Raw genomic sequence first — 15,822 nt, forward strand, 5'->3', positions numbered from 1 at the left:
GGATAGATGAACTAACCACGTCACTCTTGGTGGTATAGACGCGGTCAGCCAGGCTTTCGATAGCGATCCACTTGACCGGCATCTTGGAGATGCGGCCCTGCCTGTAGTAGTCTCCGTTGTAGATCTTTTTGGAGAGGCCAAAGTCTGCCACACACACATTCATGTTCTCATTCAGCCTGAGACAGAGAAACAAGAGTTACAGTGCTCCATTTATGAAAGGGCAGACAGGTCATGGTTGAAACATTTTGTTATTCCACTACATTCATTTGAAAGCTACAGGACTACAAATTTAAACTTTTATACAAAAAAATATAATGTTTATCTAATTAATAGGCCATGCAAGAGTAGCATAGTTGCTATTAGCGCAGTCTCTTTGTCTACATTCAGTGCTTTTTAATCTATTCATCAAGAAAGAGAAAGAGCAACTGATAACACATTCAGGAACTGAGAAAGCAGAAAGCGGAAGCAGAGATTATCTTACATGCAGTTGCGAGCGGCAAGATCCCTGTGAATGAAGTTCTTGCGGCTGAGGTACTCCATCCCACGGGCAATATCAGTCATGAACTTAACCAGCATTTGAGACGGGAGGTACTACAGGACATCACAAAGACAAAAATATGTTATTCTCACATGGCTGATGTTTTCTTTCTGCTCAGTAGAGGGCACTAGAATCCATGTTTCAGCCTGAACCGAGTGCTCCCTGTTCCAGATACTAACAACCTCCTCCTGTGGGAACAATAGGTTCCAACCCCACTTTGTTTTTGAATGTTTGCCGAACTCATGGATGTTTCAACATTCTGTAAGAATTTTGTTTTTATAAGGCTTGTGTTTCTCAAGCCAGCTCTTCGGGGACTTAGTGCGTATAGCAGTTTTGATTCCAAAAGAACATCTCATCTTTTAATGAGTGACACTGGAGATAGGAATGACACATATATTGTGTTTTCGTGATCTCAGTGTGCACGCTACCAGAAAGGTGTGGTTGGGGACTGTAACAAATACGCTACGTCTATTTTGACCCTTGGATCCCATTTTGCTTACAGACAGTCATGTGAACTTATAAACCCAATAAAGTGTGGGTCTGTGTGGGACTTTGTGCGTTTATGTCGCTGACTCTGTGCTTTTATAGTTTGAACTCAGACTAACCACAGGAAAGTCTCCGAGCCTCGAGTAGAGCAGATAGCTGTGCAGGTCTCCGTGTTTCATATAGGGCAGGATGACAACGGGGGAGGGGTAACCTTCACTCTCCACAGTCTGCAGACACACACCTGTAAAAACAGAGAGTCAGTGTTATACATATATAATCAGAGCTGGCCCGTAGCACTGGCGTTATAGATGTTCGCCTAGGGCGCCAGATCTGTGGAGGCACTGCGCTGGTAGAAAAAATGTTTTGACCGTTGGGGCTCATCCTAATTTTCGGCCTTAATGTAACAATATTCATAATTAAGTAAATGTAACACCCTTTTCATCCCGGTTATACTTTTCATTTGCCCTGTACGATGGGCGCTGGAAGTGATGAAAATGGGGGATGTTGGCTTATCAGGCGCCCGCAGCTCACAGCCAAAGTGCGAGTGAGCGTGGGAGCGAGCGAGGGAGAAAGGGAGGGTGCACCGGTACCAGCGCTGTTGTTATTAGCATCTGATGCTAGCTGCTCTAACGGATATAAGAAGTAGATGTTTCTACAATAATGTGGAGGGAGAGCTCTCCAGTCAGACTGAGAGGCTCAGTGAGGTAAAGGACTCTGAGGGTTTAGATAGTTCACTTTAGTCTAAGTTATCTTAGTGGGTCTCAAACGGTTTGATCACAATTTACAGTATAAACAAATATTTCCAAGGCACTCCTTTATAATTATTGGGATAAACAGGTTTGAACTCATTTCAATGTATAGCCTACCTACAGTACTATAGGACTGTAAACCAAAAATATCGTTTTAAACTGGAGAGATTACAAAATATACACAAATAAATAAATGTTAACTGGTCGAATAAAATATGAAAGAACAACAAAAATAAAATAAGTTACATTTATTTGTTATTGGCTATGGTAGGTTATTGGTTATGTTCACATACTTATTTGATTAATAAAATGTAAACTGATCTTTTTCATATGGGTGTGTAGAGTTGTACCCACTAGATCTAGTAGTAATTCTGCTCAAAGTGCACCAGATTGAAGCATTTTACTTTAAAATGTTCAAAACATTCTTCCCGGGGGGCATACCCCCGGACCCCCCCTAGAGGATGTGACCTCCATCCCCCATTCCATTGTGTGTTCCTTGGATACTCTATTGATCTTTATATTTCCTAAATGTATCTTTCATTTATACGATTCTCTGGCTGGGGCGCCAGCACAAATCTCGCCTAGCACTCCCCTGCAAATTGTCTAGAGCCGGCCCTGTATATAATACATCCAGTTCCTGTAATTAAACACGACTTTATGCATAATAAAGTAAGCAGCTCAGTCTTGAATTAACTTCATATTAACATTAAAGGTAGGGTAGGTAAGAATGGAGAAAGCAGCTCGAGTGCGCAAGAATTTGAAAGTACGCAGCCGAAAAAAATCTGCCCCTTCCTTCAGACTTTCTTACAGAGCCCCTCCTCCAACACACACAAACGCGCACATGACCAATGAGGGCACGAGATAAGTTTGTGCACAGATGGAAGGCTGACAGGCAGGTAGGCATTATATCATTTTTTATAATTTGTTTTTCCTATTTTATTTATGTATCTCTTATTGGACATTATACTGCAACAACTATTGTTTGAATACATTTATTTTATTATTTATTTATTGCACATTCTTACTGTAACTTCTTGTGTTATATACAGACTATGCATTCTATATATTTTAATAATTTATCTTTCATTTTATTTCATTCTAAAATGGAATGACTTTAATGACACCTAATTTCAAAGACCTTTAAAGACAGTTGTGTTTAGTTATGGGCATATTTAAAGTTTGTTCGCCCAGGTTTTGAGATATTCATCAAAAAACGTAATATTTGTTTTTTGGAAGACACATGCTAATGGTTTTTCTTTACATTTAATTTTAAACTTTAAATGTGTTAATCTCCAGTGTTTCTGTGTCGGTTCTTGAAGTGCTCGGCAGCATGACTCCTGTCTCACCTAGAAGCCTCATGACGTTGGCGTGGTCAAACTCCTTCATGCAGGCGGCCTCTCGGAGAAAGTCTTCCATCTCTGAGCGGGTACAGATAGCGACTGTGGAGGAGACGTGCAAAGGTGAGAACATGTGGGTTTTCTATAGTTCATGGCACTGCTGCAAGGCTGATAAGTTGCCAAGGTAAGAAATAAACTTTTATTTCCGAGGGTGTTTTGGCTCCTAAATGTATTAAACTCTGCTTTAATACATGTTTGCAGTTTGTTTTAACTGCGTCGCTACAGCTTGAAACTGGCTCACATAAGAGGCTGTTTTCCCCAATGTTTTCTCCCTTAAAATTAATCTTCTAATCTTAACTTTACTTTGGCATTACATCCAATGTGGGGACAACTGTTTCTTCTGCCAATATTTTTCACAAGATATCTGTTTGAAAAATGAAATGTTTGTCCCCCAAAACTTGTAAAATGTTGACCCGAGGGGCTATTCCGTCAATTGCCCGTGTTCTCAAGATGAAGGGATTCATTGTGGTGGTTGCTGAGTGCTTTAACTGTCTACTCACTCTTCATAGTCTTGACAGCAACTTTGAGGCAAGAATCCTCCTGAGTCAGCAGACCTTCCATCACAGAGCCAAATTCCCCTGAAGAAAGAAACACAATCAATGGTCAGTTATATGCAACAACATTAAAGGGGCCCTATTATGCTCATTTTGATGTTTCATAATTGTATTTGGTGCCTCTACTGTAACATGTATCCATGCTTTAATGTTGAAAAAGGTTTGTGTGTTGGAGATAACTTTGGGATACTAGCCTTTGGAGACCATTTACATGCACACAAACCTGTATAACACACTACAGGAAAGAGAAACCCCAAAAAGCATTATAGGGACCCTTTAAATGTCAATGAAGACTGGTTGGCTATGAGATTATCACGTTGTAAACTGTTCGACTATACCAGGGGTGAAAACATAGCAAGTCCTAACCATTAAATATGCCTGAGACAAAGGTATCACAAATGCCTCTTTCACCATGCTGTTTGTCTGGCAGCCCCTGTACTTAAACTGTAGATATGAAACCCAAGCTGCTAGACATGAGACTAATATTTTTTATAGTAAAACAAAGCCAATAAACAAAGCAGTACCTTCTCCTAGGGTCTTTCCCAGGGTTAGTTTATGTCTGTCCACCATCACGTCTTGTAACTTCTGCTTCAGCTCATCGCTGATGCCCAGGCTGTTCACTGAAGAGGAAAAAATAAGGAATGTTAATGGTGTTTGCTGACCAAAGCACTTTAATGAACAACACAGTACAGAAGAGAAAAACAGCCAGACTATAAAACCACTATGCTCGACACTAAGCCAAAAACAAAGTGTTAATAAACACTGCCAGCTTGAATAACAATGGGAATGGGAATATAAGTGAAATAAAAGCTGTATGTCTACTTGTAAAACTCACCAGATTCTTTTAATTAAATCTTGTCAATTTTGATCTTTTAGTTTTATTTTTGAAATAATGATTTTAAGGTAACATAACATTGTTTAAAAGTGTATTAATTGTATTAATGTAAGAAATGATTCATACTTTTAATGCACATGTTAGTCATGTTACAAAAATACAAAAAAGTCCTACTCTGAATGTCAGCTATCATATTAGATTAGATTAGATTACTTTATTGTCATTACAAAATGCAAGTGCACAGTGTAACGAAATTAAGGAGGGTCTAACCAGAGTGCAAAACAGTCAGTTATATAAACAATTATCAGAAGTATGTACAAAATAAATGATACAAAAATGAAGGTAAATAGATGGGAAATGTATAAATAAGAATAAATACACAGATAATAATAAATACAGTGAATACAGTACTGTATATACAACAGTAATGTACAAGGATAATTGCGCTTCAGCACAGCACACGACAACAACTAGGCAGTATGGTAGAGCGTGGGGTTCATTGTCAGCAGTCTGACTGCTGAAGGGAAGAAGCTGTGCCTAGTCCTGTTGGTTCTATCCGGGAGGCTGCGGTAGCGTGTCCCAGAGCGGGTGCCACGTAGGGGGATAAACAGTGTATGGTTGGGGTGGGAAGAGTCTCTGATGATGTTCCGTGTCCTTCGCAGGCACCGCTTTTCATAGACTGAGGCTATGGAAGGCAGTGGCATCTTGATGATGCGTTGTGCGATCTTCACCACCCTCTGCAGTGATTTCTTGTCCTTGACCGTGCAGTTACCGTACCATACTGATATGCAGGTGGAGAGGATGCTCTCGATGGTGCAACGGTAGAAGTTCATTAGCACCTGGGAGGATAGGCGGAGTTTTGCCAGTTTCCTCAGGAAGAAGATGTGCTTGTGAGCCTTCTTGACTAGGGCTGAGGTGTTGGTGGTCCAGGAGAGGTCCTCCGAGATGTGGACTCCCAGGAACTTGAAGCTGGTGACCCGCTCAACCTCTTCTCCACTAAGATGGACTGGGGAGTGCGTGCCGTCTTTGTTCCTTCTGAAGTCCACAATGACCTCTTTCGTCTTCTTGGTGTTGAGAGCCAGGTTGTTGTTAGCCAACCCTGTCTCCTAAAAATTACGTTCCCACAGAACTAAACTGCATTCTCAATTACGTTTAGCTAGAAACGTATTTTCTCCCACGTTACGTTTGTTATGAACGTATCTCAAATACGTTTATTTTCTACATATCTTCTAGAAACATATCTTCTCCCACGTTACGTTCGTTATGAACGTATCTTAAATACGTTTATTTTCTACATATCTTCTAGAAACGAATTTTCTCCCACGTTACGTTCGTTATGTACGTATCTTAAATACGTTTATTTTCTACATATCTTCTAGAAACATATCTTCTCCCACGTTACGTTCGTTATGAACGTATCTTAAATACGTTTATTTTCTACATATCTTCTAGAAACGTATTTTCTCCCACGTTACGTTCGTTATGAACGTATCTTAAATACGTTTATTTTCTACATATCTTTGCCATTTATTGCCTTGCTTATAATAATGATAATAGTTATTTATAAATATCATTTTAGAGCACACCTTTGAAATCGAGAATCGGGCTCGATATATGGTTAAATTAAAATCAGTAGGCGAGGCTGTAATTTCTCCAGCTGTTACTCTCATGAGCGAGGCAGAAAATAATAGTTTTAACATGAGAAAAAGCTGCTGTGTCGTTTATTGCACCTCAAAGATTAAAACAAATCCAGAGTTACTTGTTTCTGTACTTCCTCTAAGAAGAAAGGACAGTAAAAGAAGAGCTCTGTGGCTTCAGGCTTGATCGCCGTTCAAATGACAGCGTTGGTTTCCCCAAAAGTGGGCGGGGCTGTAAAGTGACGTTTTACTATCATCTATTATTCAAAACCATTCTATTTATTCTAACGTAAATTACATGCCAGTGTTTTATCTTTTTATTTATTTGTTTTTATTTTAAATCGTATAATGTCGGACTTTTTTCCCGTCTGTGAGGAAAATAAATGGGGTTTAGAGCCTCAAAATACTGAAATCTGTATTTTTAAAAATCTTTTCCTTCTAATTTGTTATTCTTTTCTAAATAACACACTGTTATTTACTCAACCATAACACACAATTATCCTTGTTTTTATTTATTCGTTTAATTCTATAATCTTGGGCTTTTTAGCCGTAAATAAAGTCACCGGAAACAGACAGGACATTTCGAGCGATACACACCACAAACCCACCGAACTGATTACCCAAGATCCTCAGCTTGAAGCTCGTTGATTGGATGTTTTAGCCGCAATAAACGCTGGGCTATGGTGTTAATAAGTTGTGATATCCGAAAACGAAAAATAAAATAATACCTAATTCAGAGTGTTCTTGCTTTTCTCTTTGGAAGTCATCACATAACGGCATTGTAATACACGGTTCAGCTGCATTAAATATTATACATCTGCCGTAGTTCTTTATTTATAGAGCCCTGATGAGAAGACTTCTAGACAAACATGAGGAACTGCCGCCAAAACTGAATACTTGATGTGGATCATAAATATATCAACAATTAAACAACATCTTCAATTTCTTTTCACAAAATACGTCTCCTTGCAGTATCAATAGTAATTCGGCTGACTTTTATATTTGATCCAATTGGTAGATAATAGGTTATATTTACACCATAACGGTGCACAGCTGATAGAAAAGGACTTGTAGTTTTTAAAGATATTACTGATTTTCTTTGAATATAAGAATGTAAATACTGAGTTGAGAGAATAGTCAGGGGATTTGGGTGATGGGAGACACATCTATGGATTCAGAATTTCAATAGCGTACCATTAAATGACGGATATACCTTTCTGTCTGTGATGTTTTACAAATCAGATATTAATGTGTAGAAGTAAAACATGTGAAATAATATAGCAATATCCTGTAAAATTATGTAAAAAAATGAATAAAACTACACATCTTCAGATGTTATACATACAAAAGTGTTCTACACTAATAATACAAAGTTATTATTAGTATGCTGTGTGTACCTTGTGTGCACCGCCTAGTGGTTAAAGCACGTTATTGAATTATTTTTGTTGAATAATGTTATTTGATGAAAACAATATTAAGAGTACATACTTTGATAGGGGGAAAGTAGAAGGTCAATGATAGAAATATAGAATATAAAAAGTCAAGAAGATACTATAAGTGATCTCTACAATAAAACAGTTTAGTGCCGGATGTACAAAGATATTAATAGGAGGATGTGCAAAACAGAAAAACTAATTAGCCTTTATTAACACATTAAAGAATACTTTAGGTTAAGGTCTTATTTTAAACAAGAAAAAAGCTTTGGGGGTATCTATCTACCGATGAATATTAAGCCTGACAAAGTACTTAACGTCTAATATATTGCTTTCCTGCAATGTTAACTATGTTGAAGCACTTCTTTTAACTGATATTATACACATTAATTATACTCTTATGTATGTAGATAGAATAAGAAATGTGCAGAATATGACAGTTTAATGGTGGAGGTACACACATATTGATAGATGTCTTGTAATGCGCTGTTGAGGAACCTGCGACCCAAGTTGTGTATATGATCAATAAACCTTAGAAAATCTTGAAATCTTGAAAGGGATGTGCAAAATAGCCATTATACAGTTTTTAATTAACTATTAGTAGAGAATAACGAGTAATGAATATACTTTATAGAGATCTGCAGATAAATGTTTAGTCTTCTCAAGCACCACCTATCAAATATCTCTCCTGATTGTTGGCACTTGACAATCACCTTCCCTGAATTTTCACTCAGGTGTAACTAAAGTCTGCTTTAAGGGTTGTTTATATTTCACATCATTAATCAGAATCTGCAAAGTAACTAAACTAAATGTAGTGGAGTAAAAATACCAGGTTAACCTTTGAATTGTAGTGGAGTAGAATTACAAAGTAAGCTGTCGTGTGGGTATATATTAATGCTGCCCATTATGGATATAAGCGATTTTTACCCATTTAGTAATTACATGTTTTAAATGTGTACACACCAATGTGTTTCCTATCGCCTAAACCTCCAGGGCTGTACACAGTTTAATACTGGCAACTTCTAATTTTGGGAAAAACGTCTTTTAAAACTACAATTCCCAGTAGATACGTGCCATAGAGAACATGTTGCGAAACACAATAGCCAGCATGTGTATTTCTCGGGGGGCGTTCGAGTCCAGTTTTGAATAGTCTGCCGTGGTTTCGTTCCATTTCAAAGAGCTTGACGCTCGGCGTAACCTTGGCGCACTACCACTCCAACATCACGGGGTTTGTCAACGGGACTGTAGTCCCAAACGATAGCTGGGGATTATGGGTAATGTAGTGTCTTCGGCCATCCTAAATCTCGAAATGTCCCGTCTGTTTCTGGTGACTTTATTTACGGCTAAAAAGCCCAAGATTATAGAATTAAACAAATAAATAAAAACAAGGATAATTGTGTGTTATTGTTGAGTAAATAACAGTGTGTTATTTAGAAAAGAATAACAAATTAGAAGGAAAAGATTTTCAAAAATACAGATTTCAGTATTTTGAGGCTCTAAACCCCATTTATTTTCCTCACAGACGGGAAAAAAGTCCGACATTATACGATTTAAAATAAAAACAAATAAATAAAAAGATAAAACACTGGCATGTAATTTACGTTAGAATACATAGAATGGTTTTGAATAATAGATGATAGTAAAATCTACGTCACTTTACAGCTCCGCCAACTTTTGGGGAAACCAACGCTGTCATTTGAACGGCGATCAAGCCTGAAGCCACAGAGCTCTTCTTTTACTGTCCTTTCTTCTTAGAGGAAGTACAGAAACACGTAACTCTGGATTTGTTTTAATGTTTGAGGTAAACGACACAGCAGCTTTTTGTCATGTTAAAACTATTATTTTCTGCCTCGCTCATGAGAGTAACAGCTGGCGAAATTACAGCCTCGCCTACTGATTTTAATTTAACCATATATCGAGCCTGATTCTCGATTTCAAAGGTGTGCTCTAAAATGATATTTATAAATGACTATTATCATTATTATAAGCAAGGCAATAAATGGCAAAGATATGTAGAAAATAAACGTATTTAAGATACGTTCATAAGGAACGTAACGTGGGAGAAAATATGTTTCTAGAAGATATGTAGAAAATAAACGTATTTTAGATACGTTCATAACGAACGTAACGTGGGAGTAAATACGTTTCAAGCTAAACGTAATTCAGAATGCAGTTTAGTTCTGTGGGAACGTAATTTTTAGGAGACAGGGTTGTGTTAGCGCACCACTCTGCCAGATGCTCAACCTCTTCCCTGTATGCCGTCTCGTCATTGTTGCTGACAAGCCCGACCACTGTGGTGTCGTCTGCAAACGTAACGATGGCGTTTGAGCCATGTACAGGTTTGCAGTCATGTGTGAAGAGGGAATATAGGAGGGGACTTAACACACAGCCCTGCGGGAGACCAGTGCTAAGGATGAGATTAGAGAATGTGAGCTTGTCTATTCTAACATGCTGGGGTCTGTTTGTGAGAAAGTCCAGTATCCAGTTGCAGAGGGAGGGGTCAATGCCAAGGTCACTGAGCTTGGTAATCAGTTTGGAAGGAATGATGGTGGTAAATGCTGAACTAAAGTCAATGAACAGGAATCGTACATATGTGTTGCTCTGATCCAGATGGTAGAGGGCAGGGTGTAGTGCTGTGGAGACGGTGTCATCCGTACTCCTGTTCTGACGATAGGCAAACTGGTAGGGGTCAAGTGTGGGTGGGAGGCATGATTTAAGCCGAGCCAAGACCAGCCTCTCGAAACACTTCATGATGGTCGATGTAAGTGCCACGGGTCGGTAGTCTTTAAGGCTTGTTGGAGAGGCGTGCTTGGGAACAGGCACAATGGAAATATCTTACAGAAACCCTTATTTCTTTTTAAATGATTGACATTTGAATCTACATTGCAAACAGGGCAGCTGTGGCTCAGGGGATAAATGAGCGTCAATACCAGGGTCAGTGGTTCTAATCCCAGCCCGGCAGTCAACATGTGAAAGAGTTCTTGAGCAAGATACTTAGCCCGTACTTTATCCCGTAAACAATGACATGTTAACACAATCCTGACAGAAAAATCCCAAACTAAACTAATTCCACTGTACAGAGCAAATCTGCCATGAGAAAGTCTCTCACTAGGGGAGATGAGCTCAGAGGATTTAAGCTGGTTTAAATGTTCCTGACTCTCTTCCACCAGCTGGCTGTCACTCAGCTGTTTGGTGACTAGCACACTCTGCTATGGAAGTTCGCTCTGTTTTCACATCTGGGCCAGAATATGACAAGGCAACGACATGCATCAGAGATCTCTCTCCAGCTGCTGCTACACTATCAATCTGCCACGCGTCCAACAACAGTGTTCTCAGTGCGCAGGCATGTTCCAACACATGCTGGTGTGACTAGCCATTAGCCGATGCGCGCAATAACCGTAGCCCCAGGGTATTGGCCAAAATTACCGGTCAACCTCAGCGGCGTAAATCCCTCTCAAATCCCTCCAATCTGACCCCTTCATTTATTCCCGGTGTGCTTTCTCTCATTCACTCACAGTGCACATTATCTCTACATCTCTCATCTTTTTGGCGGGTCTCAGTTTTGTTGTTTTCCCCTATCCCCCGGCCTCTTTGTGGCTGTGGCAAGCTGAGACTTGTATATGAGTTCTTCACAAATATTTCTCGTACACCTGGGATAATGTCACGACTTGAATGCGACCGAGCTGTGTGAAATCAGAGTCTTTGTGCTGTGTTTACAGGTATCTCTGTCTGGAATCAGGAGGAATCACAGGGACTGCAGGCTGGTGATACACCCGAACCTCTGCTTTGTGTTAGACAGGTACAAGGTCATCCCTCCCCCTGGGGGGGACTTGAAACTCACCCTAACTCCCCAGAGGTGAAATGACCTCCAGGCAGAGCAGTCAAGTAACTCCTCGTCTGTTTTTACAATTACATTTCTAACAAAGGTACGTCAGGTAATTCTCTCCCCTTTCCAACAATCTGAGGTAATCTTGATGTAACCTTCCCTTTCACACTTCCTTCCTTTGTTCTGCTCTACTTTGTCAGAAAACGCCTACATTGCAGTCAAATTCAATTCTACCATTCATTCCTAATACTACTGGCCACACCTTCACAAATGGATTTACTGCACATCTAATTGATCTGACGATTGTAAAAAGATAAAACATGGCATTATAGAGCACAAGGGCCACAGTGTAGTTGTCAGCTGACTGAACACAGCTGTAGAGGATGGATTAACTTTAGGATGTTTCTGTTTCTGACTTTGATCAAACTAACAAACCCAAGCTGTGATTCCTGTGTTATGACTTGAAGTGTATTTGTCTCTACAATGGTTCTTTCCAGTGAACTGTTGGATCCAAGCCCAGGGCGTGAGAGAAGATGCTGCTATGCTACCTTTTTTTCTGTATCGCTATCTATCCTTGGGGACTAGGCAGGTTTGGGCATGCTGAGAGGCTTACTTCTCACTGCTGCAGGAGGAAATACAAAGTGTAACCTTTCTAAATAACATGCAGGTGCAAAGAGGAGGACTCACATGTTGCTTCTGTGGTCCTTCGGCTGTACGTGCGGCGGGCGCGGTACCTGACCACCAGCTCTCCGCTCTCCATCATGGGTTCAAACGCCTCTCTGTGAACACACATTATAAATCAGGGCAAAACACAATGAGAAGCCTCTCCAGCAGAAGCGTAAACACAGCTGAAAACATGGCACGCCTCCATAACTCGCTAGAGTTATTGTTGTTTTTTGCAAAACAGATGGCAGCAACTACTTCCAAATGCTTTCAGAAGGCATGCACAACTCGGTCAAGGAGTTGGAAAAACACTGAAGATTTTTTGGTTTGGCACGACTATCTAGTCCCTCCCTTCCACTCTTGAGGAGCGCCAACAGCCTACGCACCCAAAACGCGTCTCCTTGCGCCGCAGCTTGGCCACATAAACAGCCATGAGCACAGCGATGGACACGGCGCCGGCAATGGCCATCACCACATACCACCAGTGCCAGGAAAAAGCCGGAGGAGTTGACGGGCCTGAGGGAGGGGAAGGGGTGTGGGAAGAGACAGAAGAGGGTTTAGTGATGTGTTTTTAACGTGAAAAGAGAAGTAATGGAGCCCCTATTGTGACAAAAAGCAACAACCCTCGACTAAAATCAATGGAATTTTGGAATATCACAGAAAATAAGATCTATCGCCAACACACGTTTATGAGTCTTACGTGTTTTGTACAGTAAAGATAATCTCTACATTTTAACACCACTTTCATGATTTCTGAAGTGTAAATACAAATTGAAAGATGTAAAAAACTAAGGCTAGGCTATAAACGAACCACATCACGGTCACATGACTTCACGTCACCACCGCTAAGCTAACAGCGGCTAATGTCTCCTTTAGTTACCAGTTAGCCATTAGCTTTTTTGGTACCACTTTACAATAAGACTACCCTTATAAAGGATTCATAAAGGGTCTATAATTAGGTTATTAATTAGGTTGTAAGCACTTTCTTAATCATTAAGAACCATTTATAAACCAGTTCTAACATAATTTTCAGACAGGCTCACTATTTGGCAAGATGACTAAGCCTTATATTGGCTACCTAGCTTATTTTGTCTTCTTCCTCAGCCAACATCCTTGGTATCTGTTGTTCACTGAGTTGATTCCCCCCTTCCATCTCGATGTTTCTTGGCATCTCTTTATGACCATTTATTTATGAGTTACTAACATTTATAGTTGCCAAAAGGGAGCCTTGTTGTAAAGTGTAAAACACATTCCCATTTATTAATGAATTACTACCATTTCTAATAAGGCTTAGCAGCACAGATACATGTGGGCTCACTATTTGGCAAGCAACCGGTCACAGTTGCCCTGTTTATCTCATGTCTTATAAAAGCTTATTAAGGATGTATAAAGTGTTCACAACCTAATTAATAAATTAATTACAAACTATTCGTAAACCCTTTATAAGGGTAGTCTTATTGTAAAGTGGTACTGCTTTTTTTAAGACACATGCTGTAGAAGTTTCAGACATTCACCAATGGGGTGTTTACTGACATATGTTCTCATAGAACAAAACTTGAAAATCTCTTAAACTAGTGTTAACCACAGATCTTATTTGAAGATAAGATAAAATTGACCTTTATTAATCCCTGTGGGGAAATTCAGGAGTTTAAAACAGCAATAGAGTGAAAAGGCTTAACCAAGAGCTTTTCCAAACCGGAAGTGGTAAAATGCTGACTCATATTCCTGATTTAGGAATGATTCCTGCACCACTCTATACACATGCAGCATTATTGTGAAGGAAAATTGGTTTTTACTGGTCAATTTGACTAATGGCGCATTTCCACTGCAGGGCCTCGCACGGCTTACCCCCTAATCCCACCAGGAGCGTCTGCGCTGCGTTGCGCTGCGTTGCGCTGCGTTGCGCTGCGTTGCGCTGCGTTGCGCTGCGTTGCGCTGCGGCTGCGGCCACTCTAGTCAATGGGTGCTATTCCACCAGACACGCTGCGCCGCGCTGCGCCGCGCTGCGCCGCGGCTCGAAGCGTCCCAGAAGCTCCTCGCCGCAAGGAATTTCTAAAATATAGGATGAATCCTATTTTTGACGCGGCGCAGCGCGGCGCAGGCAGGAAGTGGAATGTTCACCCAACAACTGCGAGGCTGCACACAAGACGCTCCGCTTCCGCAACGTTTTGAAACGCGCCTGGTGGGTTAGGACGCAGGAGGAGGTCGCAGCGCGGCGCAGCCGCAGCGTAGACGCTCCTGGTGCGATTAGGGGGTTAGTATGGTATACTTAGGCCTTGGTAGGCCAGGCTCACTTTATGCTGCGTTTCCATTACAGTTTAGTATCTGGGGCAGTAACTATAGTAACGCAGTGTAGGCGGAGCCGTGACGTCATCTTCAATGCGAACCACAAAACCAAAACATCAGCCGTTAGCTGTTAGCACTCAGAGCTCACAGCTCTTCATATCTGTTCAGAAACTAGACAAAAGTTAAACAAGTGCAAACCACAGACTGTCTGTGTCATGGCGAATACAGTCGCTGGTTTATTTATGTTTGTATAGGCCGTTGTTGTGAGTGTGGACGGTCGGAGCATATACAACGTTCAACCCAGTCTCACGGCATTTCGTGTTATAGTCACAACATTTAATCTATTGATTCGTGTTCACCAACACGATTTTCCCCTTTTTTTCGTGTCACACAGAACGATTTTAAAAGCAATGTATTTCTATTGGTAGGATGTTTCGTGCCTGCACCACGTCTTTTTGTCCGTTCAGGTCTTGGAAGACCGGAAACTGTGTGGTTCATAAAAACATGTTCTTACTCAATATCAAGCCACGATTATTGTTTTTATTTTAAATCGTATCATTTTTTTACCGTCCGCGAGGAAAAGAAATGGGGCTCAGAGCCTCAGAATACTGAAATCTGTAATTTTTGTAATTTTTTTTCCTTCTAATTTGTTATTCTTTTCAAAATAACACACTGTTATTTACTCACCAATAACATAATTATCCTTGTTTTTATTTATTTGTTTGATTCTATAATCTCTGGCTTTTTGGCGTCCGTCAGGAACTGAATTTCAAAATAAAAATAACCGGAAACAGACGTAGGCCTATAAGGGACATTTTGAGGATCATTGTGATACACACCCACTGAACTGATTACCCAAGTTCCTTAGCTATGGTTGAAGCTCGGTGATTGGATGTTTTAGCCGCAATGCACGTTGGGATATGGTGTTAATGCGATATGAAATCCAAAAAATATTTGATAGTTGGCGCTTGAGAAGACTAAACATTTATCTGCAGATCTCTATAAAGTATATTAATTAATCGTTATTCTCTACTAATAGTTCATTAAAAACTGTATATTATGGCTGTTTTGCACATCCCTTTCAAGATTTCAAGATTTTCAAAGGTTTATTGACATATCATATACACAACTACGGTGTAGTCATGCAATGAATGAAAAACTTGGGTCACAGGTTCCTCAACAGTGCATTACAAGACATCTATCAATATGTGTGTGTATACCTCCACCATTAAACTGTCATATTCTGCACATTTCTTATACTATCTACACATAAGAGTATAATTAATGTGTATAATATCAGTTAAAATAAGTGCTTCAACATAGTTAACATTGCAGGAAAGCAATATATTAGACGTTAAGTACTTTGTCAGGCTTAATATTTATCTGTAGATCGATACCCCCAAAGCTTTTTTCTTATT

General features: G+C 40.0%; 1 protein-coding gene across 1 annotated transcript in view; it reads right to left on the reverse strand.

Moving 5' to 3' along the window:
* The window catches only part of LOC117555618 (tyrosine-protein kinase receptor UFO), a 49,831-nt gene that overhangs the window by 3,450 nt on the left and 30,559 nt on the right, over positions 1 to 15,822 (reverse strand). Inside the window, exons 11-18 of the mRNA XM_034230544.1 lie at positions 12,505 to 12,634; positions 12,143 to 12,234; positions 4,249 to 4,344; positions 3,671 to 3,748; positions 3,120 to 3,212; positions 1,144 to 1,265; positions 482 to 591; positions 17 to 176 (exon numbers count right to left, since the gene is read on the reverse strand). Of these exons, the coding sequence (XP_034086435.1) occupies positions 17 to 176; positions 482 to 591; positions 1,144 to 1,265; positions 3,120 to 3,212; positions 3,671 to 3,748; positions 4,249 to 4,344; positions 12,143 to 12,234; positions 12,505 to 12,634 (881 nt within the window). The remainder of the gene's footprint in view (positions 1 to 16; positions 177 to 481; positions 592 to 1,143; positions 1,266 to 3,119; positions 3,213 to 3,670; positions 3,749 to 4,248; positions 4,345 to 12,142; positions 12,235 to 12,504; positions 12,635 to 15,822) is intronic.

The sequence above is a fragment of the Gymnodraco acuticeps genome, unplaced genomic scaffold, assembly GCF_902827175.1.
Source record: "Gymnodraco acuticeps unplaced genomic scaffold, fGymAcu1.1, whole genome shotgun sequence".
NCBI classification, from domain to species: Eukaryota; Metazoa; Chordata; class Actinopteri; order Perciformes; family Bathydraconidae; genus Gymnodraco; species Gymnodraco acuticeps.